The sequence below is a fragment of the Rousettus aegyptiacus genome, unplaced genomic scaffold (genome assembly GCF_014176215.1).
Source record: "Rousettus aegyptiacus isolate mRouAeg1 unplaced genomic scaffold, mRouAeg1.p scaffold_m13_p_3, whole genome shotgun sequence".
NCBI lineage: Eukaryota > Metazoa > Chordata > Mammalia > Chiroptera > Pteropodidae > Rousettus > Rousettus aegyptiacus.
The window spans coordinates 167,301,363-167,325,405 of NW_023416306.1; the positions used below are offsets into that span (position 1 = coordinate 167,301,363).

The following is a 24,043-nucleotide window of genomic DNA, read 5'->3' on the forward strand; positions in this document are numbered from 1 at the left end:
TGGTGGCTGCTCTCTGCGTCCTAATAAGTACGCTGCCCCAAGAGCTCTGGAAGGTTCTCGGTCCTTCCTTACTCGGGTTTCCTTGACAACAACGTTCTGAAAGGAGGTGACGCATTTCCATCTCCACTAGCAGACTGCCCCAATCAAGAGGGCTGGCGGCAAAAGCCAGCTGGGCCTACGCGCGAGGGACTCAGACGCTTCTGGGGATGGGCTCGTCCCAAGGGAAGAGGGAGTGGAAGTGTGTCCAGTCCACAGATGCCCCCAGGGAGCCCCGTGGGGCGGGAAGGGGTGGCCTCAAGCACGGCGTGGTGCCACGTGGCTGATGTTGCCAGTGACGTCACGGAGGAGCCTGTAGTAAAGACGGCCAGAGACGAAAGAGAAAGTGCTGGAAGGGAACATCTCTGAGGAAACAGCGCGTGTGGGGCTGCTGCAGTCCCAGGTAACCGAGCGCACCTGCCGCGTGCGTGCGTGCGGCATGTGTACATGCGGTGTGCCTGGTACGTGTGTGTGCGCATGCGTGGGTTCTGGGGCGCAGCCGCTAGACCCGGATGCTGGGAGAGGAGAGGGAGCTGGCCGGACAGCGCCTCCTGTGGGCAGGAATGGAGAGCCGCCCCATGTGTGTGTGTGTTTGATGTGACAAGGGGACAAAGCTGGAGAGCTGGGATGCTGGCTGGACCCTGGCCACCCGCCGGCCACGCCCCACCCCCGCCCCAAACCGGGCTTGACCTCGGGCGCAGGAGCGGGGAGGAAATGCCTTGTGGACAAGCGTGGTGGGTGCCAGATCGCGTACTCAACGAGGACATGGGAGGACACCACACCCCCGGCTCTGCCTAGGCCCTCCTGGGGTTTCAAGAAACATGTGGGAGGAAGCGCAAGGCTGCAGTTCCCACAGAGGCGCTGGGCGCAGGCCAGAAACAAGGCGAACCTGATCTCTTTGGGATCCTGTTTTGATGCCTTGCCGCTGGGGCTGAGGAAGGAGTTGCTGGACCAGGTCTGGCCGAGGCCCCCACCCCCGGGGTGTGAGTTCCCCCGAGGACTAGGGGGGAGGTTGCTTTATTCCTTTGAGGCCCTGAGGTGCAGAGCTCTTCCAAACTGACTGCTAATTGTTGACCTAATTAAGGGCAGAAGCAGAGTCCAACCGCAAACCACAGTCTCTTCAAAACTGGGGACTCCTCCAACAGGCAGACGTGTGGCCCCCAGGGCCTGGCCCCACCCGCCGTCCAGCCAGCTGCCCCTTCCCGGCCCTCCCCACTCCCACCGCGGACCACCGTGCCTTCTGCCGCTGCCCATCTCGCAGCTCCCCAGGCTGCGCCGGCCATGCCTCCAAGCCCCCGCACACGCTGGTCACACCGTCCCTGGACTTCTCCAGGACTGCCCAATTCCCCCGGGGCCCACCCTGCACACCCTAAGCGGGGGAGGGGCCTGCTCTCTGCCCCCACTACTGCTGCACCCCAGGTTCTGTGTCTAATGACTTCCTCACCATCCCGGCTTTGTTGAACTGAGCACATCCTTCCTTCCTTCGTTCAGTCTTGCATTCATTTGTTCATTAAAAGAAGGAATCCAACACACAAATCAAACCAACCAATCACATGTCTGTGGACAGAATCAAACACTTACTATACTGTCTACTATAAGCAGGATCCAAAAAATTAGACATAGTACCAGCCTTCAAGGGTCACATAAGACAAAATGACTAATATCTTGTAGTTTCTGTCATGGGTCAAATCAATGGTAAACATAATACACACTGTGGAGTGAGATGGGCTAAGGGAAAAATCTTTGGAGGCTGGAGAGACACAGGCGGCTTCCTGGAGGAGGCGGCTTTGAGTCAGATCTTGAGTGACGATATGACCCAATTTATCCCTACTGACTAAAGGCAATACAGTTGATTCTTATTCACAGTAGTTATGTTCTAGAAAGTCACCGTGAAGACTGAATTAGCAAATACTGAGCCACAAGGTTAGGTTCCTGAGAACCTCTGGTCATATCTTTGTCAACCGATCAACATGTACCTTGTTTTATGTGTGTTTCTGTCTAAAGACGATTTACTTAATATCTATTGTTGACTCGTTGACATTGAACTCATGCTCAATAGCACTGCAACTCGTGCCTGGACGAAGCTTATCTGACGCATGTATTTCCTCTGTAAGGTATGAGGCAGCCTCTCGAGCACTATGTGAGGGGCCACTTTAAAAAGCAAACTCGCCAACAAAAAACAAACAAACAAACAAAAATTGCTAAAAACGCGGCACTCACTAACCGCAAAGAGGGCACCGGTTTACAGTTTGAGAGCTGAAACAAGAGCACAGACCGTCGCTTGGCTCCCTCCACCTCGGCTGGGGACATGTACACTCGATGACTCAAGTCATTTACCGCTCTGTTCACGTCTGTGAATGCCGGGACGGCACCTCGCGTTTTGGTTTGGGGGCTGTCACTAAGTCCAGCGAGTAGGTGCACTACAGCCATGGAATCCGGGAATAACGAGCACTGACCGCAGCTGACGGCATCCTCTAGCTCGCTTTCCGAAGTCTGAGAGTCGCCAAGGTGTTGGGGGCCTGCGCCCACGCAGTGGGACCCGGGAGAGCACGCAACTGCTGTTGGGCAGGGTAGCTCTCTCACCCCTGGCCATCCTAAGCAGCCTGCAGGTGCGCTGGCTCCTCCTATCCCCGCCTCCCGAAGGCATGTGCGCCCCAGACTACACGGGGATCCCTACGGCTCATCTTCCACCGCAGCAAAACCTGGAAGTCATCACCATCCTCCCACTGCCCTGGCCTCCGAGAGCATCCGTCAACTTTGCTCATAGAAGGAATGAGCCCTGACAACCTGCGAGCAGCCCCCACTCCCAGGTGCTTCGCCGGGAATGCTGCCTCTGCGCGGCAGCTCGGCTCAGCGCTCACGAGAGCTGGCCCCAGAAGCCGGGATGACAGGGGCTGGGGCTGGGCCAGCGTCCGCGTCTGCGCTTACGATCATGTCCCGGGACATTGACCCGAATCTCCCCGCACCGTGTGGGGGCGTGGGCAATCAAGTGTCATCACCTGCTCGAAAGCATTACAGCCGTTCCCAGAGCCAGGCCCTGGGGACTCTCTTGAGCTTGACAGGTTCTCGTACTGGCCCTGCGTGTGGTTCACCCGCATTTGGGCCTGGCTACTGAATACTCAGCTTCTCCCCAGCTGTTCTGCTCATCAGAAGACCAGCCCTGCCTCCGTCCAGAAAAGCCAAACAAACATGCATTCCAGTGGCCGGAGGACAGCTCGGCAAGCTGTGACCTGAAAGATAATCTAGAACAGGCAGAGAGTCAGCCAAGAGATATCTGCCTGGCGTTTATTAAATGCCTAATAAAAATAGAGACCGTTTCTCGTGCACTTTCTGTGTGCCAGGCAGGCACCATGCTACAGGCTTGTGCTTCAGGGATATTATCTTATCGAATCGTGCTAAGTTTGAGGTGTGAGCCATTGTGTTCCCATTCCCCACTGATGAGACAGTCCGGGGCGAGGACTCAGGGAACACGCCACAGGCCACACGGCTTGTCCTTCTGGGAGGCAGAATGCAAAGCCAGGGCTGGGTCTCAAGTCCTGCTCTTAACCCCCATGCACTGAGTGCCGCTCTGGGCTCGGTCTGCGGTGGCAGCTGAGCCAACTGCCTGGTGGACATGTGGTGCCTGGGGCCAGACACCTAGCAGGTCCTGAATGACGCTGATACTGATGAGAGAAGGGAGCAGACACCGTCATTGGAGAAAGGGCTCTGACGCGGCCCAGGGGAAGGAGATGGAAGGATGTGCTCACTTCACCCCGAATGCAGAATCTCAGCAGTGAGGCCACAGCATCCGCCTGGCATTTAGAACAGCTGAAAAATATTTGAGTTGGAAGGAAGGGGACAGCGCTACGGGCTGAATGTTTATATCCCCCCAAAATTCGTATTTTGAAACCTAAGTCCTCATGCGATGGTGTGTGGGGTACAGCTCTGAGGGGTGATTAGGTCATGAGGGTGGCGTCCTCATGAATGGGGTGAGCGTCCTTACGAAAGGGAGCCCAGAGAGCTTCCTCGTGAGGACACAGTCAGAAGGTGTGGTCAGCGAACTGGGGGCAGGTCCTCAGCAGACACCCAATTTGCTGGAGCCTTGAACTTGGACTTCCGGCCTCCAGGACTGTGAGGAATAAGCGTCTGTTGTTAATAAGCCGCCCCGTCTACAGCACTTTATTAGAGCAGCCTGATCCGCCGAAAGCAGATCGGCTTCTCAGGACCTGGAGTAGCCACGGCAATGAGGTGGGGGGGGGGTGCGGTGCTGAGAGAAGGAAGGAGACCCGGGAGGGGGGCAAGTCGGATAAGCCGAGCCTCGATGTGGAAAGCGGGGATCACTGCAGTGCCCACCTCACGGGGCTGTCGTGAGGCTGAAGGAGTTACAGCTCAGACAAATGGTGGCACAGCAAACACCCCGTCAGCGCTGGCTGCCACTGTCACTACCATCATTATGGTCTTAGTCCAGGTTCAAAGTCGCCATTCCCATGGGGGCCGTTTGAAAAACGCCTGTTACCAAGCAACGGCTGGGCAGGTGGATTGGTATTTGACGCACCTGCACCCTATGTCAGCACGTCCTCACCCCAGCCTGCTGTGCAGTGGTGGGAAGACTGTGACCTCTGGGCCACACCTGGAGATCCTGGGTCCCACTCTTCACTCTGCAGCTGCACAACCCTGGGACTGTCCCTTAAATGCCCTGTCTTTGAACCTGGAGAGAATCACAAATCTATCATGCTGGGTCAGAGAAGGGCCTTACCAAATAACCAGTACTTTTACAAGGCCACAGAGGCTCAGAAAGGTTGAAATTACATTCCTAGAAAATTCAGGAGGAAAGACTCACACCCAGGCTTCCCGCTTTGGTGAGCGTGTTTGGAATAAACACGGCATGATGGTTCATTTTATGTGACGACTTGACTAAGCCGGGCACCCGGACATTTAGTCAAACATTATTCTAAATGTTTCTGAGAAGGGGTTTCAAAAATGGGAATAATATTTAAATCAGTGGACTTTGAATAAAGCAGACTGCCCTCCAAAATATGGGTGGGCCTCATCCAATCAGTTGAAGGCCTTCACGAAACAAAAGCTGAGCTCCATCAAGCAAGAAAGCAGATGGTCTCTGGACTTGAACTGCAACCCTTCCCTGAGTCTCCAACCTACTAGCCCGTCCTGCACGTTCTGGACCCACCAGTGCTGTTGATTATACAAGCCGATTCTTTAACTAACTAAATCAATCAATCAATCAATCTCTCTCTCTCTCCGTCTGTGTGTGTGTGTGTGTGTGTGTGTGTGTACAGAACCCTAATACACACAGGGATGAACTGTGGCATGTGTGAGCATGGGAAAGGGGAGAAGAAAGGCACGGCCTGTGAATCGGACCTGTCTGCAATAATCTGCAATCGCTCCAACCCTCCCCAGGTCTGGCCCTCCCTTCCCCGTGAAGCGTGTTTTGAGCAGCTGGCTGGGACCAGGAAGAGCAAGGCATTCCTCTCATGCACAGACCCAGCATGGCTGAACCTTGACCTTCCACAGCCTGAAGCAGGTGGTGGGAGGAAGGGCCTCCCCGTAACGTTCTCCAGCCTCGAGAGCAAAGAACGTGCTGATTTCCTGAATTCGAGCCTGACTATAACGAGATTTTCTCTATAGCAGCACAATACTCTTGGTAGCCGTAAGCGATGAGCAACCATGTCCTGGTCAACCCATCTCACGTGCAGGCCGTGGGAGAAGCTGCCACCGATGCATGAGACACCGGAGCCTTGCGTGTGGCAGCCACCTCTGGGCCTCGGCGTTAGCCCACAACGACGCGGGAATAAGCGAAAAGCGCTACGGCCCTTCGATCCGGCAGTTTATAGGTTTTTTTGTGTAAAAATACGCTTCCCCTCTCTGGGTAGATCCACAGGAAGGTGGATCTGACGCAAGTCAGAACTGAAAGGGCTTTGTCCCAGCTCATGACTCCATGACAAAGGTTACAGTGCTCCGTGTTCACACCTTGCCTTTCGAGTTATCAAAGGGCTTTTCCTCATGGTCCCACTGGACAATAATGTGGCCTCTTGACTGTCATCCGGAGCCCCTGCCAGGCTCCCCTCCTGGATTCGCAAGCCTGGCTGCCTGCCCACCGAAGGTTCACTCTCCGCTCCTAAGCGTGGGGCCATCCCTGAGAAGCAACTGCATCTCCTGGCCTCGGCATCTAGCTGCGGTCACGTGACAGAGTTCTGGCCAATGGAAAGGGGTAGAAGGATGTGCCACTTCCGGCCTGGCCATTCACCCTCCCACTTGTGATGGATCAATAATAATCACACTAATGCTGCCCTCCCTACGCAGGTGGCTGCCCCTCGGAGTTTAATAGCCTGCCACGAGGCGGGGTGGAGAAGGCAGAGCAGGTCAATGAGAGCGCGGATTGGATCCGTGGTTCTATAAATACTCTGCCCTCTGCCCTCATCTACTTGTCTCCACTCTGATGACACACTTCAGGTCAGTAATAACAATGACAGCTACAATCTCGAAAGTCCCCGCTGTTTGCAGAGCCAATCCCACAATAAAATGACGGCTCACGACCCTTGCGGACCTCTCCGAGACCTTCCATCCAGTCTAGCTCGCACGCAGAATCTCAGGCCCACTGGATCGCGCTGCCCTTGACCGTCCGGTTTCGAACCCTCACCCCTTTTCACTGTTAAACAGAGAACAGATCATTGGCCCACGTCGCCTGGGAGTTTTACTTCCTGTTCTCTGTGCCTGTTTGTGGCAAAGGCAAGAAAGAGCCTCACCCTTTTACTGTATCGGCTTCATTATCTGGGTTCTGCCTTACCAGTTGGCTTCATGCCATCCTTTATTGTGATTCTTATATTTCCCGAATATTATCGTTTTTCTTCCCTGCATTTGCCGTCTAGACCCTGCCCCCTCTTAAGCAAGGGTTCTTACGCCAATCTGCGTCCTCCCGCGAATGCGCAGCCATCGTCAGATGGCTGACACCCACAGCCCTCGCTCCCGCCTCTGCTCATTTCCCCCATCGCTCTGCTTGAAAACGCCTGTTTTCTTCCTTTTCCCCTCATCAGACCCCACACTTATAAACTTCCCAGGACGACGTGGCATCTAGGACCACGGAGTCAGCAGGCATTTTAATTGCCAGCCCTGCCCAGGCTTTGCAGTCACGGACCCATGATTAGCTGTCATTATGTCATCATGTGGTCAGCAGCGAATGCCCCTGGGGAGCTGCCTGCCTCTCTGCCCGGCAACAGCTGCCAGGTGCCATGTCCTGTCATGTTCCTGGGCACACAGCCCTGGCCACTGGCTGGGAGGGGAGCACGTCCTGAGCCCCAGGGAGCTGTTGGGGAAGAGAATGCCCAGAGGACGGCATGTGCAAAAAGCAAGATCGGCTTGGTTTTGCGGGAGCGGAAGATGGGCAGAAGACAAACACCAGATCTTGAACAGTTTTTCTTACACTGAAATTCAGACTTCCGGTGCTGTGGAGAACCGTGGAATAATTCTTAAGGATATGACTCTGGCAGCACATGCAGCAGGGGTGGGAGTGGGAAGGAAGGACAGGTCAAGCAGCCAATGAGGATGTTGCATTAGTCCAGACGTGCATGATGGGGGCTTGGGCAGGAGCAGGAGCTGGGGGCAGGGTAAGAGGGAATGGTCATATCTGAGGAAAGACCCAAAGATGTGTTCAGAGTTGGCCACAAGGCAGTGGGGAGCGAGTCGGGCAGCTGGGTCTAGTATGTAAGGGCCAGCAGGCACCGAAGTGGCCCTGGGCATCTGGGGTGGGCAGGATCCCAGAAGGGCAGAGTGAAGCGACCTGGTTACCAAGGCATTTCCTGCCTCAGCCCTGCGAGCTCTTACCTTCCCCCTGATTAGCGGCGGCCAGGCACGCGAAAGGCCGGCACAGGTCTTGAAGGAGCAAACTGGTGGTTTCTAACCACCTTTCTGCTTTGTCTTTGCTTAAAGCCCTCACTTCAGCAGAACTAGCCCGTGCATCGTCGGAGCAGCAGTGGAGAGCTGTCAGATGCGGGACTGGCAGAGGGACTGCCCATCGATGGTGGAGACCACGCCCTTCTTGTATGCTGGACACAGAGGGCCAGGGTACGAGAGCAACACGCCCGAGGTCACGGAGCAGAGCGGGGGCTGAAGCAATTCCTGGGGATTCAGCCATTGCGTGATGCCACGGCTTTCAAAGCTTGGTTCTGAATAGGACAAAAAACTAAACCCTAAACCGTCCATCCTCACGGGTGAAATTATACTCATCAGAACCACTTCTGTACGTCCCTGAATGTTCCCCAGGGAATGAGTGTGAAGTTCATGTGTGTGTGTGTGTGTGAGAGAGAGAGAGAGACAGACAGACGGATGGACGGACAGATGGACAGAGTGAGAACTGAGAAATGAATCTGAGCCCAGGAAGGCGGGACCGAGAGTGTAACTTGTTTTGTGTTGTTGACACAGTGCTTGGTAAACACTGAGTGACTGGAGCAGGTGTGTCTTCCTTCTCTGAAGACACAGTGACAAAGTCCAGGAGAGGAAAAGCTTAGTTATGGCTGCAGGCTCTGAGGAGGTCTCTTGGAAAAGCAGACATATGAGCTGGGTATTAAACAGGCGAGATCTGGGGTGGGTGGGAGGGTGGGCGGAGGGTCGGGGAGAGTGTCCAGGCGACTGGCTTCCTGGCCTCTCCGGGACATGTGGCTAAGGAACGGGCCCCACGGTGCTGCCCCCCGCTCCACCTACGCCCACGGGAAGCGCTGCTCATCAACCACTGCGCTCTCTCCCGCTAATCCCGGACTTGACCTTAAAATCCTTCCGCACTGAGCACGACAGGCAGCCACGAACAACTGACCCACGTGGGACCACATGATAAACCTTCACAATCTCCGATCCGTGGGAGGACAGGAGCGGAGCCAAATGCCAGGCTGAAACAGTTCTTGCTCTCGCCCCCTGATGCTATTAAGCAACTAATGTTAATCCTTCTACGTGAGACCGTGCTTTCTAAAGAGTCCTTATTGGTTTTTTTTTTTTGTTTTTAATATACTAATACACTTACAAATGAAACGCCACAGTGTCTGAAAGTCCCTACTTCAAAACGGCAAGTCCCAGACAGGGAGGTGTGAGGAGGAAGGGGGAGATGCAGTATCCACACTGTAGAGCGCTACTCAGTGTTCATACAGATGAATGAAGTCCTGACCCCTCCTACACCACGGAGGAACCTGGACACCGCTATGCAAAAGGAAAAAAGGCCGGACCCAAAGGGCCCCAGAGTGCATGATTCCGTTCCCATAAAATATCCAGAACAGGTGAATCCATGGAGACAGCAAACAGACCAGAGGTTGCCAGGGGTCAGGAGAGAGGGGGCGCGGGGCGTGTGGCACATAACCGCGGGTCTCCTCTCGGGGCGATGCAGACGTTCTGGAACTAGAGAGAAGGGATGGCCGGGCAACACTGTGGACATGCTAAACCCGCTGAATTACAGACTTTAATATAGTTCCCTTTATTGCACTTTAGCAAAATAATAATAATAATAATAATAATAATAATAATAATAATGATAAAAGTAGTTGTCTTCTCAAATAAAAAGGCTGCTTTTCCAAATAAAAAATAGTAATAAAATAAAATGCGTAGGAGTTAAACACGTGAAGACAGAGACTCTGGAGAGATGGACGCTGGCTCTAGACAGAGGGAACGGCACGTTCGAAGAGCCGGACCTCACGGCAGATCATTGAAGGGTCATTAGGGTTTCATGTGTTGCCCACCGGGCATCAGCCTCTGCCTGCCACGTGACCCCACAGAAAGTTTGCACGCAATTTTACAGACAGACAGATATCCACCATAAATGGTGCACGTATGATTTGGGAAGAAGAGTGAGCCACTAACAATAATAAAAAAGGCCAGCGGCCTTTCTTAAGTCATGGTCCCCAGGGCTATTGAATGTTGCTGCTGTTATCCTTCCTGGAATCCCAGCCCTGGCCCAAACTGCCTCCTCGCACCTTTCCTCCGACACTGTTCTCTCGCAAATCTGCAGAAGCGAGGAGGTGGTTCTGATGGGCTGATTACAGACCAGGAAAACCCTGTGAACTTGAGCATCTAAGTCCATGTCTGTACAAATCAATAAAAATCTCTCTTCTCCGCCCACAAACTCTGTCAGACCAGCGGTGCCCCTGCGGTCAGTCTGCATCGAAGTTGTGCGTGTGCATCACACCAACCAGGTGAGCTGGGCCTGCCTCCCCCTGCCTGCCCTCCTCGGCACAGGTCTGAGAGGCCTGAGCACCCCTGGGGTGCCGGATGCATCACTGGGCAGCAGCTGGATCCGCATTCTTCACTGACTCAGAAGAGGAGAGAAGAAAATCCAAGGTGCCCGCTTCCTGGAACTCAGGCGCTGTCAGACCTGGGCACGTGTCAGGATCGGCAGCTCGTGTCAGGATCGGCAGCAGGCCTGTGCACGCTGCCGGGCCCCACGCCCAGAGGTTCTGAAGCAGGGGAGTCCGGGCGAGGGACGACAGCCTGCATTTCCAACAAGTTCCCTTCCCTGGTGATGCTGACGCTGCTGGCCTGCGGACCACGCTGAGGACCACGACTTCAATCGCTTAGCACAGTAAGATTTCCATGAAGCTCAGACAACACTGGAGAGCCCAAAGAAATTCTGGGATTCTGGGTCTTTCATGGGATCCTACAGCTCACAATAAGTCCAAAGTCGGCAGCCTCCCTTCGCCTGCTCCTGCATGCTCTGGAGGACACAGGGCCTCCAAGCCAGCTCTCTGCATTTTCCCTTCTCGATCAACCCACAATTTGTGAACATCAAGATTCTCGGTGCACATTTAAACATCATCTACCAGTTTACAAAAGCGTTTCCTGACCCGTAGCTTAAGGGTCCTTTCAATGACACTGTGACTCAGGGCAGATTTGATGCTAATTTTGTGGCAGAGAAATCAGGCTCAGGAAGGCAGTCGTTTTTCTAAGATCTCACAACTGAAGAGTAGTGGGGCCTGGAGGAAGGGCCTCTGAACCCTGTACAATTTCGACACCACCAAAGCAGCGACCCTCACAGAAGCCCTGTCTTCTAAGGCGGGGGCCTTACTCACCCAAGGACCCCAGGCTTAGAAGGCTCACGTGGATGGCCGCGACCCAGAGTAGCAACAGCCACAATCCGGCTGCTCTAGGGCGCCAAGGACCCAAGGAGGGCACCTCATAAAGTTCCGGGACCGGAGGAGGCTTCTCGAAGATAAGTTTGAAAGGGAAGATGTTAGCCGGAGTGAGACGGGAGGCTAAAGAGGGGACAGTCCACCTCCGAGTCTAACCCAGACGGAGGAGCTTCGGTTTATCCATCTCACTTGTAAAATCAGTAAAACGACACAGCTAACATGAGAGCGGTGACAGTGTGCAGTGCCTGGGCCAGCGTGGGGTTGGTTAGTGGCCTCGCATGCAACCCTCACGGAGTCCATGTTTACAGGCGCAGAAGGGATACTCCACGAAACGCTTCGAGGCACAGCTTCCATTCTTTGGGGGAATATCTTTCAGGGATTATAGTTTCGAAATAATGTAACCTTCAGAAAAGAAATGCTAGTTAATCCTCTCATCAAAGAGAAGTTACCTCAAATCCAAGGGTTCTTCTCGGCTCTCACAGCTGAGAAAACTCCACTGAGGGGGTATGCTAGATGGCCGAGGGCTCCCAGCACCGAAGTTGTTGCTGGCCCCCTGGGGTGTCTTCAAGACATTCCAGGTGCTCAGGGACCACCGTCACCTTTCATCAACCTGGCACATCACGACAGCCTCTTGGCAAAGAAATCGCTTTAGCAGAGAGTTCCTCCTTAACATCTGTAGAGCTCTCTACAGTTTGCAAAGCGTCTCATGTACGATAGATTGTATATAGTGCTTAATTTGGCCCAGTTTACAGATATCTCACGGTTGATTATATTTGGGAACTTGTCACATTTTTGTAGCCACCCTCTCCATCTGCCAAGAAAGCCAGATCCTAATCCCAGAATCAGTGAATGTGTCTTCTGTATGGCAAAAGGGACATTGCCGATGTGATTAAGTTACGGATCTGAGAGATTTTTCCAGGACTCTCTGGGCGGGCTGGTTGTAACGACAAGGGTCTTTATAAAGGGAAACAGAGGGATGGTTGACCCAGAAGACAGAGAAGAGGCCATGCAGGGAAGCAGAGTCAGAGACAGATGATGAGATGCTGCTGGCTCTGAGGCCACAAGCCAGGGGACACAGGTGGCCTCTAGAAGCCGGAAAAGGCAAGGAAACGGATTTTTTTCTCCTGAAGCTTCTAGAAGGAATGTGGCCCTGCTGGTACCTGGGCAGTGAGATCGCATCAGACTTGTGACCTCCAGAACTGTAAGATAATAATAAACCTATACTGTATGAAACCACTAGGTCTGTGCTAGCTGTTCACAGCGGCGACGGGAAACCTTACGATGCTGTGAGGTGCTGAACGTCAGAACAGCACCGCTGTTCGTAGAATTCCCAGCCCCTCCCCGGCGGTCGGGGATGTGGTACATGTTCCCTCAACGCCACTTGTATCAAGACACCATGCGGGGTGGTTAGCAGCATAGGTCTTTGAGACAGACAGACAGACAGACAGACAGACCTGGGTCCAATTCTGGCTCTGCCACTTCTCAGCTGGGTGACCTCGGATAAGCTAACCTCTCTGAGCCTTGGCGTCCTCATCTGTAGAACAGGTACTGTTGTATCTGCACTGGTTCTGTTTTATTTCGCTCAGATTCTAAAAGCTCACGGAAGGGATGTTCAGCACAGGGCCAAGCAAGTCTCAGTGGCCCCCAAAATAACGATGCAGAGAAATGGGGATGACTAAGGACGACTGCAGCAGAAATCACACGGAAACGTGCCAGGAAAGAGCGTGGCTCTCTGAACTACCGGCTATCGATGCTGCAGGTAGCATTCCTATTAACATCCTCCTAGTCACTTGCTAGGTTCTCTGGCCTGACCAAGCCCTTATGTTGAAATCTTAATTTCCAAAAGAACAAGAACAATTGAAAAAGAAACCACCTTGGGAAAGGTTTTAGCTGGGTGGAGCAGAACTGGGGTACAACAATGTGCTTGGTTACTGATAACAACAGGTGCTCGCTGAGCTGGAGGCACGGCACTTCCTGTCTGGGGCTTGGCCGGCCAGCCAAGCAACCACCTGTGGCAGGCCTGTGCTACGCGGTGGCCTAGCGATAGCTCTGTAAACAGATTCCACCTCCCGCCTGCGGCAATTTGCATCCTACAGCTCCTGCCCTTCTCAGAGCTAATAACTGGGACTGCACTTTACCTACGCCAGAAAAAACAAACAAACAAACAAAAACTAGACACCCGCACCCTCCCTGGAGATGTCATTGGCCAGAGTGGCCGCCTCTCATCCCCGGAAGCTCCCAGTGACAGACATGGCCAGGGTTGATCACTGTTGCAGGTAAACATCAACCCCACCAGCTTACTGGAGGGCACATCCAGCCGGGAAACGCGAAAAACGATATCACCCTCCCGAAAAGCAATCTGATCTCACGTTACCCACAGCCCCAGAAATAAATTCCCACAGCCTGCGACCCAATATGTCTACATCCTGGTATTTGTCTTAAAAGATCACCAGAAACACAGACGAGAATGAGTATGCACTGAGCTCACCACAGCGGGATCTATCAAAAATGGTGAAAAACTGGAGAAGACTTGAGTGGTACACGGTGGCTAAATAAATCACAGGGAGAATTCTTATGCAGCCACGCAAATGATGTTTATCTAACGTTCAAGACATGAGAAAATTCCGAGCTCATACTACAAAAAAAGGCAGGGTTCAAAATTATATGTACACGATCAACTGAGATCGCTGATGGCAACAAGCATTTATTGAGCGCTTACTGTGTGCCTGGCACTGTGCCAGGGCTTGAGTGTATTCACAAGATGTCTTTAAGCTTCACGGCAATCCGGCGAGGCAGGTCCCACTTCCGGCCCACTTCACACGTTCGAGGCGTGGAGAGAATAAGGCGCTGATTCGATGTCCCTAGGCCTATAAGCAGTGACATAGGGACCAGAATGCAAGGCCAGATGACTGTGTTCTACCATTTGTGTTAAAACTGTGGATGCATTTACAGGTAAAAAGCTTGGACAGCAAATGTATCAAAACGTTAATGACAGTCATTTCTGGGTGGTTTCAGTGAGGATGATTTTTACTTTCTACTTTGGGTATTTTCCAATTTTATGCAGTGGACACAGACTGCTTTTAAAACCAGAAACGATGCTATTTTTAAAAGCCTCTAGAGAGTTCATAACCTCCCCGAGAATGGTTTAAAATAACAGCAACACAAACAAGACCAGTAAGGAGAGCTCTGCCCTCCCGGGATGCCCCGCCTTCGCCCCCACCCCCGGCGGTGTGCGCAGGGCCTTTCGGTCTTACACATTGATTTCCTTCCTAGGAGACCATGCCCTTGACTTCACAGAGCTTCAGGACAAAGGCCTGGGAACAGCTCTCGCCTCCCACGCTCTCAGGGGGCACAGGGAGCTCTCTGACTGCACCTGCTCTCTGTGGCAGTGCGGGTGGCGATCCCGGCGCTTGCGTCCCCGACCCGAAACACCAGCTTTCTCAAGAGCCAGGATTTGGGGGAGCTCGAGAGACAGCTTCAAGGATGAACACAAAGGAGCTCAGAAAGGGCGGGGCCGTGGGAGCACAGGACGCCTGTGGGGGCGTGGGGACGGAGGGCCCAGAGTCTCCACGTCTCCGAGGACATGGCTAATTCGACCCCAGCCCAACCGGCCATTGCACATGGTCGGAGGGCGGCAAGAGGAGCAGGGAGAAGCAGCAGGGAACGGACACAGGGCAGCGCGCACTGTGCACACAGCTGTTCGAGTCCCCGAGAATACGTATAAACGACCTTGGTGGATGACTAGAAATGAAAAACCATAAAAACGACAATAATTATGTTAGAATGAATGGGTCCCACCCCATTCCCCACGCTTTCTCTAATTTGTTTTTAAATTAAATCAAACACGCATATATGTTTCTGACGCCCTCCTGGGGCGTCGGCCAGACTCCGTTCTTCTCTGTCTCTCTGCACCCAGGGGCAGGAACGATTTCCAGCTGTCCCTGGGCGCCTGGCTGGGCAGGAGTGAGCCGCCCAGCCCCGCGCCTGCGCAGAAGCCCGCACCTGCGCAGAGGGGCAGGGCCGGTGGAGCGCTGTCCCCCACGCAGGCCTGTCCTGCAGCCGAAATGAACAAATCTGTGGCGATGACAAATCCTCGGGCTGGGTGGACCCTGTGAGGATGAGGATGGGGTCCAGCCCCCTCCCCACCCCCCGCTCCTTTGGACCAGCAGGCAAATCCGTGGTCTCAAGAAACCAGGCGGAGCGTTCGAAATGATGAGGAAGGAGGCAGCGGAAAGAAAAAAAAGAAAAAAAGACAACTTCTCTCACCACCCCGCCCCCCCAATCCCCTGCTTCAGTCTCTCACCTAAGGATCCAGCGCAAAGCTTGCTGAGTGCCAGCCTGGCTCGGGGCGGGCATGGCTTGCAGACTAGAAGGCAGGTGCTGCCCACATCCTCATGGAGAACAGGCGAGTGAAATGTCGAGGAGGAGGGCGAGGCAAGAAGTCTGGCCCTGAAGGGCTGCTCCCCACCACCTCCACCCCAAACTCTAGGCAACACTCTCGGCTCTAGGAGATTAGGCCCAGGACACCTCCGGAGAGGGAGGGGCTGCGGCGCCTGCTGAGTCATCCGGGAGGTTGACCCAGGCCCACTGGCATCTCGGTGGAAGGAGCAGAAAGCCCCAGGAGACAGCCTTGCGTCCACGTTCCAGCTCCTGCTCCCTGGCCGGTCCCTTCCTAGCAGTGTGATCCTGACGTTACTTCTTGTTCTACAACATGCAACTTATTTTAAAGTGCGGGGTTGAGGGTTAGGATGTGAGTCCCTGTGCTATGTAGTCTCCGTCTGCACACCCCCTCCCACCAATTCGCCCTTCATCCGGGGGGCTGACTCCTCCACAAGCTGCATCCCTGGGCACCCTTGTCCTTTGGCCAGCTGCTGGGTCGGCTAATGGGAGACGCCGGCAGGCCAGCGGGGCGGAGGGGGACAGACAGATGACTGCTGAACCCGTCTCCCCGGCTGTGGTCTCGGCCAGGCCTGCATCCATCAACCTCAGCCTACAGCTCCTGCCGGGGACCCCTCACCAGCCTCTGGATTTTTGGGGTTCCCACAATTCCACCCCCCCTCTCCTTTCCTGTTACAGCTCCCCACTACTGTGAGTCCTGAGTGTAGCACCTCCTTTGTGGGGGCCCTTCTCCTCCTGACCCCACCTCTGTAAATAACCCTTCATCAAACCCTGCCGATAGGGCGCCTCGATGAACTCAATCCACTCGGTCGTGATTGCAGGGAGGAGGATGCTGCCCTCGAGGCTGCGATGCTCACGGGCTGGTTAGCTGAGTCTCACCTAAGAGGCCGGCGGGTGGAAAGGATGCAGGCGGCTTCAGAACGTCACTCGAGAGGTCAGAGCTATCATTCACTCAACAAACGTTTCACCTCCCGCATGAAACGCACTGGGCCATAAGGTAGGGGGTAAATAAGAGACAGCCGTCACCCCTGGGAACAGCCCAGCAGAGGTGACGTCTGTAAACAGACCAGTGACTGGGGCACAATGGGATGAGAACCCAGAATTGCAAGGGAGGGAACTACTGCTCTGCATAGGGGTGGAGTCAGGAGAGGCTTCTCAGAAGTGACACTGGGCCGGGCCCCTCTGGATGCGTAGGAGTCCGCGGGCTGAAGGAGCACTCGGGGCGGAGAGAAAAACACGAGCGAAGACGAGGAGAAGAGAGATCTGGTGGGGGTGCAGGTCGATGTTCTCACCTCGACGAAGAGACCACGTTACTCAGAGCGAAAGCCGCCCAGCGCAGAACAGCGGCCCGCAAACCAAGCCTGCCTCAGGCCCTTTGCACACGCTGCTCCCCCCGCCCACAGCGCTTGTCACTCAGATGCCGGCCTAGCGGCTACTTCTCGCTGTTCGTCTCCTTGGAGGCTTCCCCTGACCACGCGGCTTAAAACAACATAAATGTATCCTACGGTTCTGGAGTTCACAAGTCTGAAATGAGTCTTGCGGGCCAAAATCAAAGCTCTATCCTTTCCGGAGGGTCTAGTGGAAACACCTATGTTCCTCTCCCAGCTTCCAGGGCCCGCCCCCGCCCCCGCGGTCAGCAGTCTCCTTCCAGCTGCAAAGCCAGCAACAGCTGGGCAAGTCCTTCTCAAGCTGCATCCCTCTGACTCTGACCTCTGCCTCCCTCCTTCGCTTAGAAGGACCCTTGCGATTACACCGGGCCCACCTGGAAAATCCAGGCTACTCAATCTCCTCATCTGAAGATACTTAATCACATGTGCGAAGACCTTTACTTCCCCCTCTGTAAAGTCACATATTTGCAGGTTCCAGGGATGAGAATGGGGACATTTTGGAGGGTGAGTGTTCCGACTGCCACCTTCCCTCACCCTCACCCATCACTCCCCTTCCCTTTGCCCACCTTTATTTTCTTCTAAGCACTTCCCACACCTGGACTTTGATTATTTGTGCCCTTGCTTATGGTTCATCTTCTCCTGGAGGGTGTGAAGCCCCTGGGGAGGGCCGATCTTGTCCGTCTGGCCCACCTTGTGTTCCCAGAATCTGGAACAGCGTCTGGCACGTAGTAGATGCCCAATAAAGGTGCCATGGACTTGAGGGGTGGGGGCAGGGAGGCGAGGCCGCCCGACAGTCAAGCCCCCGCTGGCCTCCCACCCTGTCCCCCACACCCCCGCCCCAGGAGGCAGCGGCTGTGAAAAGCCTGAAGCTTCTCTGGCTCTCACCTCACAGGGTCAGTCACTGAATCCAGACCCCCCGAGGGGACGCCAAAGTTCAGGTCCTAGACAGTTACCCTCTGAACCAAAGGAGGAGGGTCATAGTCAGGGGTCACTGGGCAGAGGGAGGAGCCGGCCCAGGCCCAGGTCCAGCGTCAGTGGATGAGGAGGCAGCTGGGGAGTAAGGGCTGGGCCCAGGTGGGTGCAGAGGGCAGGTGCCCAGGACACGGTGGCTCTGGGCCCAACCGTGGAGGGAGGATGCATCAAAGATTGGAGCTGGGATGCTGGGGACCCAGGCATGCGCAGGCACAGAAGCAGGGGCTCTCGGCAAGCCGGAAGCAGGGCCCTGGCCCCGTTCTGGGCTGGAGGGAACTGCAGTCCCAGGGCTCGGGGCAGAGAGCCCTTGGGAAGGGGAGCCCGACTTACCCGCTCCCAGCCAAGGCCCAATTTTCATTTTGCGTGGACACCGCAAATTACGTAGCCAGCCCGGGTGCGGTTCAATGGTAGACTGTCAGAGAGACTTCTGAGATAAGCTAGTCCTGGGACTGTAAATCCTCGACTCCTGTGAAGTGCTGCCAATCCAGTGCCATGGAAGGCATTGCTAATCAAACCTAGCTCACCGTCCCACAGACTTGGCCAGGCAGCCCCAACCAATCGATCAGAATAGGTAGCAAAAGTCCAGCCCTTCACTTTCTGGATGAGGAAACAGGCCCAGGGTGATCTGCTGATGACCACACAGTGCACAGAGCTCAACCCTCCGGTTGGCTAACTTTTTCCGAGTCCCAGGCAGCCTCTGTCAGTCAAACAATGAACTCGCAAAGCACACTGCTGGGAAGCCGGCGCTCCTTTTGCAAGGTGAATTATTCATGAGTTTTAATTAGCTCCGTTTCCATTGAATAGGTTAGGATGGAGACACAGAAAACTCCAGTTGGTGGCCGTGTTTGTGGGGAAGGCAGGCCTGGGGCTCCACGCGCACCAGGCAGAGAGCCGGCAGCTCATTCTTTCAAAACCGTTTTTCTTATTAGTAAAAACTCAACATATTGTTTGTAGACAAATTAGGAAATACACATAAGTGAAACGAGGAAAACACCAGACACCCACGGTGCACCGCGTGGACGGAGCCGCTGTGGGCAGCCCGAGGGCTGGCCGGGGCTTTGAGTGCAGCCGATGCCCCCTGCCCTCCCGTGAGTGCTGAGTGCGGGGGCTGCACCGCCTGCAAACGGCGTGGCAGTGACAGGGCTCGGCCCTCCCCCCACCCCGAGGACCTGGCCGAGGACCTGGGCGCCACCACGCGGGCACGGTGGCCTTTGGGAGGCAGGGCAGGATCTTGCTCGGACTCAAGGAAAAGGATACCGTGGGTGCTAAGGGCAGAGCAGACCCCCGGCCTGGGGGCAGAGGCGGCCACAGAGCCCGTGAGGGGCCACAGCCAGGATGGGCCAAACGGTGGACAAGCTGCTGCCCCTGGGTGCCACGTGCTTCCCCAGGGGGTCTGTCCAGCCCTCCCAACCAGGCGTAGCGTCAAGCTCACGACGTGGGGTTGGGGGACAAGACAGAAGCTCGGAGAGGTCGCACGGCTGGTAAGGGATAGGGCTGGGACTCCCGCCGGCCTGAAAACCCACCGTCAGTGACACTCCCCTAGGCACACAGTTATTCCCAAGTCCGACGGTTGAACGGAAAGTGGGATAAGTCACCACGACCTCATCCTGAGCATCCCCAATGGGCACACCCCGCTCTCTCCAACATCGCCGCTCTTTCCCTCTGCCTGGATGCCCTCTGCCCTGCCCCCCACCCAGCTCTCTACTGGGCGGCTTTTCTTTCAAAGGGGCATCAATCCTGGGGATCTCATGGCTCCATGCAACACACCTGCCCACCTGCCCCGATGTGCACGGTCTGTCCCTGCACAAAGCTGTGGGCGTCTGTGGCAGGCCAAGGAAGCCTGGGCCCTGCCCCGCACTGCCTGGGCTCAAACCCCAGTCTACCTCGCACGGGTCGTGTGACCTTGTCAAGCCCCTAACCCTCTCAGTGCTTCAGGTTCCCCCTCTGCCTAATGGAGATGACAACGGCATCGTCCCCGTGCATAGAAAGGCACTGAGCTCAGTGCCTGCCACCGAATAAAGTCACTGGCGATACTAGCATTCTAGCCGCTCAGTCCCATGGGCCCATCGGAGTTCAGTGTTGAGGAAATATGGTCGGAAGACAGGGTCTTGGGTACCTTCAAAGCATGTCCTCTCTTCATGGTGCAATGAAAATGGTTGCTACGGGGAACTCGGGGCCCAGGGATTATATATATATGTGTATATATAGATATACATATATATATACACATATATATACACGTATATATACATGTATATATATGTATGTAATCATCTTGTTTAATTCCCATAACAAGCAAGAGAGGATGTTACTGTGCCCATTCTACAGAGAGGAAAAACAAGACCTAAAGAGTTTAGAGACTGGACCAAGGCCCCAGAGCAAACACATGGCAAAACTGGGAGCTGTAGCGGAAGACTATCGGTTGCCTTCCCCACACCCCCAATATCCATTCTCTCTTTCCTTCCTGGAAGCAAACCCCCCTCTTCTTAGGTGGGCACCACAGAGTCTATTTGTTAGCCTCCCTCATAGTTAATTGCAAGTATGTGGCCAAGGGCTGGCCAAGAAGATCTAAGCGGAAATGTCAAAGGCATTTTTTGTCTGTTAACAGAGCTAGCATTCACCCCTCAACCCTTCTTTATTGTCCCTTCCTCATTCCTGCTGCCTGAAACCTAATGCAATGGCTGGAGCTCTAGCAGCCATCTTGGACTGTGTGGTCACGAGGTACAGAGGGCCGTGTGATGAGCTGGAGGGAGCCTGGATCCCTCACAGTTTGTGGTGCACAGCTGCCATACCAGCTCTGGATTGCCCGTGCAGAAACACATACCTGTTTACAGCACTGTAATTCATAGCCGACCCTAATCCAGACTGGTTCAGAATTACCCCAGGTCTGTCTCAGAGGCGGAGAAAGCAAAGGTAGGCCAGCTAGCCTTTTCCCAGGAAGGGCTCTGGGCTTGGTGCCTGCTGGGGGCCAGAGTGAGAGGGAGGCCGTCAGACTCCTACCTGCGGCTCTAACTGCAGGTCTCACTTTACTAGGTTTGAAAGAAGTCTGTAAAGTCTCATTTACAAGGGAAATCTATGCCCGGGGCTCAGAGGGAGTCCTGTGGCTTTGAAGAGGAAGATTTTTCAAAGATCAGTTTAGAAAGTGCGTACTTGCATCAGTAGTCACAGAACCAAAAAAAAAAAAAAGGCCACTTTTGTGCAGCCCTGTTTAAACGGACACACCAGTATCATGAAAACAACCGTGGTAAGGAGTGTCTTAGCTCATTAGTGCCCCCCACCTCTAAGTCAGATTAATTGAGGCATCACTTACACATAGTAATTCATCTGCTCTGTGAGCTTTGATGAATAAAGTTACGTAACCACCATATTGAAGACACAGAATATTCTTTCGCCCCAAAAAGTTCCTTCGTGCCCCCCGGTAGCCAATCCTCTGGTTCCACTCCTTGGTCCCTGACAAGCACAGATCCATTGTTTGGTTCTGAGAATTCTGCCTTTTCCAGGATGTCATATAAACGGAATCGTACACAGCGCCATTAGAATCTGGCTCCCTTCGCTCGGCGAGCATTAGGGGTCCCTCCGTGCTGTGCGTGCTAGGGGTTCTCGTTCTCACCGCCCAGCGACAGCCCCCTGTACGGAGACACGCCACAATCTGTGCATCCAGCCACCAGCCGGGGGACACCGGGATCGCGTCCAGTTTGGGGCTGTTGTGAATGAAGCCGTACATCAGGTTCCTTCCTATACAGCGGTGTGGGTGTGTTTCCATTTCTTTTGGTAAATACCTGGGAGGGAAACGGCTGGGTAGAATGGCGGCACGCGCTCCGCTCCCTAAAAAGAAACGACGAGCCTTTCCTGAAGCGGCCGCACCCCGCGCACCCCACCGGCAGGGCGTGCGCGCGGCGGTGGCTCCACGGCCTCGCCAGCGCTTGCACAGGGCCATGGTGCGGTCAGAGCACGCACGACTCTCCTCACCCCCGTGACGTCCGTGACCGCCCCAGCCAGGACCCCCTGACCACCGCCACCATCGCCTGTGCCCCTGGTTCCCGCCTCCCGCTGTCTTCCTCCCCCCGCTTCCCCCACGACGGTTTTCACGGGCCCATCAAGCACGAAGCACGAACGGAGGCCTGTTTTCTCTCCCGTCGTTACCGACAGAAAGGTCTGCCTCTGAGGGCCACCTCCCCCCAAACACAAGCTGGACAAGGGAGGAAGCAGCGTTCCGCCAGGCTGAGTAGGCCTTGGGCCTGAGACTGGGTCCCAGTGAGAGCGGGAGGACCCGTAACAGGCGAGCGTGCACTCCTCTGCTTGGAAAGGTGTGTCTATAACCACGAAAGAGTTGGCAGGAGCAAACAAAGTGGGCACGGTCGCCGGGGCCGTGAACCTCACTGTGTCCGCCTCGGCCTCCGGATGAGCAGTTCCCGCCGTACGGAATGTTCCTCCCCCTTCCATCTGGCTGACTCTCACTTACTCTTCTCGTTTCAATTTAAAATGTCGCCTCATCTGAAAAGCCTTCCATGGCACCCGAGGGTCCCTTATTAGACACTCTCGCGATGGTCCCCCATCACAGCTGTCCCTGTGTCCTGATGGGACCACAGGGACCGACTCCCTGCCATGGAGCGGAGACTAGGTCTACCTCTCGCTGGGGCCTGGGACAGCGCCTGGCACCAGGCGGACCCTCAATAAGCTGCTGTTGCGTGAAGTTAACTAAAGAGTCAGGAGGCTCTGGTCGATCTGACTCGGAGAGAACACAGGCAATACTTTGGAAAACAGAAATAAACTTCGCAGCATCTGCACCTGGTACATTAGGTCATGTTTGTGGAATAACCCCAAAGGGCCACGCATTATTGCATCACTTAGCTGGATTGTTCCAACAACTGGAGCGTATTCAGTCATAACGGACACAATCCACAGAACAACTATTATATCAACTATTGATTTCCAAGAGCCTCAAAGCTAGACAGAGCTTCGTATCAAAGAGCCTTTTGAGAGAGGGGTGCGCGTCGTTAAGATGACTCTTCTGTGCGTGAGGGGGGGACCGAGCTCTTCAGGGGAGCAGTTTCCCCCACTCGTTTCTATACACATAATTTTCCTAGCTCTCAAATGGCAGTATCACTCCCTGGCAGACGTGCTGGGGAGACTGACTGTCACGTGATTAGCATTTTGTGGGCTCAATCTAGGAGGCTAAACTTCCTGTAACGTGCGGAACATCCCGCTCAAGGACGTTCCTTTCTCTGCTCCCAAAACCAGCTGCGTCCCCCGAGAACTCACACACCAAGGCATGCTGGCTGAAAGCCGGCCTAGGTCATGTCTCCAAAACAAAGTGGCAGCAGGGTGAAAATGAGTCAAAAAGGTCACATCGCAGCTAATGAGGCCCTGCTAACCCTGTCCCCACCCAGGCGGGACCAGTCGCCTTCTGGACACTCCAGCACGCAGCATCTTCCTCTTTCACCTGGAGGCCCCTCCCGCCATCCCCACCTGCCCAGGTCGCCACCCGACACCAGGTCCTGCTCCACGGCAACACACGCAGTGATTGTCAACCGTGCCCTGTAGTCTCGCAACAGGATCCCGCATGCGGACCCCAAACCTGGCCTCAAAATGCTGACGAAGTGATCGGTTCATTCATGTCATTCAGTTGAAGCCCCACCATACCAAAAAAAAAGTCCTCTTCTACTTTAGACAAAGGAAGAAACATTTATTGAAAAAGTCTCGCTTAGTAGCAGGCATCTGGCATCTCCGACTTCGCTGAACCCTCCCAACAACCCTGGGAGGGCACCGCCATTATAAAGTCACGTTACAGACAGATGAGATCAAAGGTCCACGGGGACATGTAATTTGGCTAAAGTTTCAGAGCGAAATGAAGAAGCTAAAATTCAAGTCCACACCTGGCTTCGAACACCTTCGCTCACCTCTGCAGCCAGGTAGGCTCTCGTTTGTCCACTTTCGTTCTTATGAACCAACTGTGTTTGCCCGATAAGGGCTGCGGGGTAAAAAGCCACCATTTCTAGGGGCCTGGAGAGCCACAGATGGATTCATTTTTGTGTTGGGAGCTCCGAAGGGCGTGTCCACCACAGCCAGCCTCCCAGGTAATCCAACCCACTCAAAAATCTAGAAGATCTAGAAAAGTCAGCCTGGCTGGTCTGATGGCGGCTCCGGCAGGAT

The 24,043-nt window shown here is 54.5% G+C and overlaps 1 protein-coding gene across 3 annotated transcripts in view; it reads right to left on the reverse strand.

Moving 5' to 3' along the window:
* The window catches only part of CLMN (calmin), a 99,108-nt gene that overhangs the window by 60,340 nt on the left and 14,725 nt on the right, over window positions 1–24,043 (reverse strand). The window contains exon 1 of one of the 3 annotated variants that reach the window (XM_016155977.2): window positions 18,221–21,767. The exons of the other annotated variants lie outside the window; for them this stretch is intronic. Coding sequence (XP_016011463.2) covers window positions 18,221–18,248 — 28 coding nt within the window. The 5' untranslated portion in view covers window positions 18,249–21,767. Of the gene's footprint in view, window positions 1–18,220; window positions 21,768–24,043 lie in introns of those variants that run through there. 3 annotated transcript variants of the gene reach the window in all.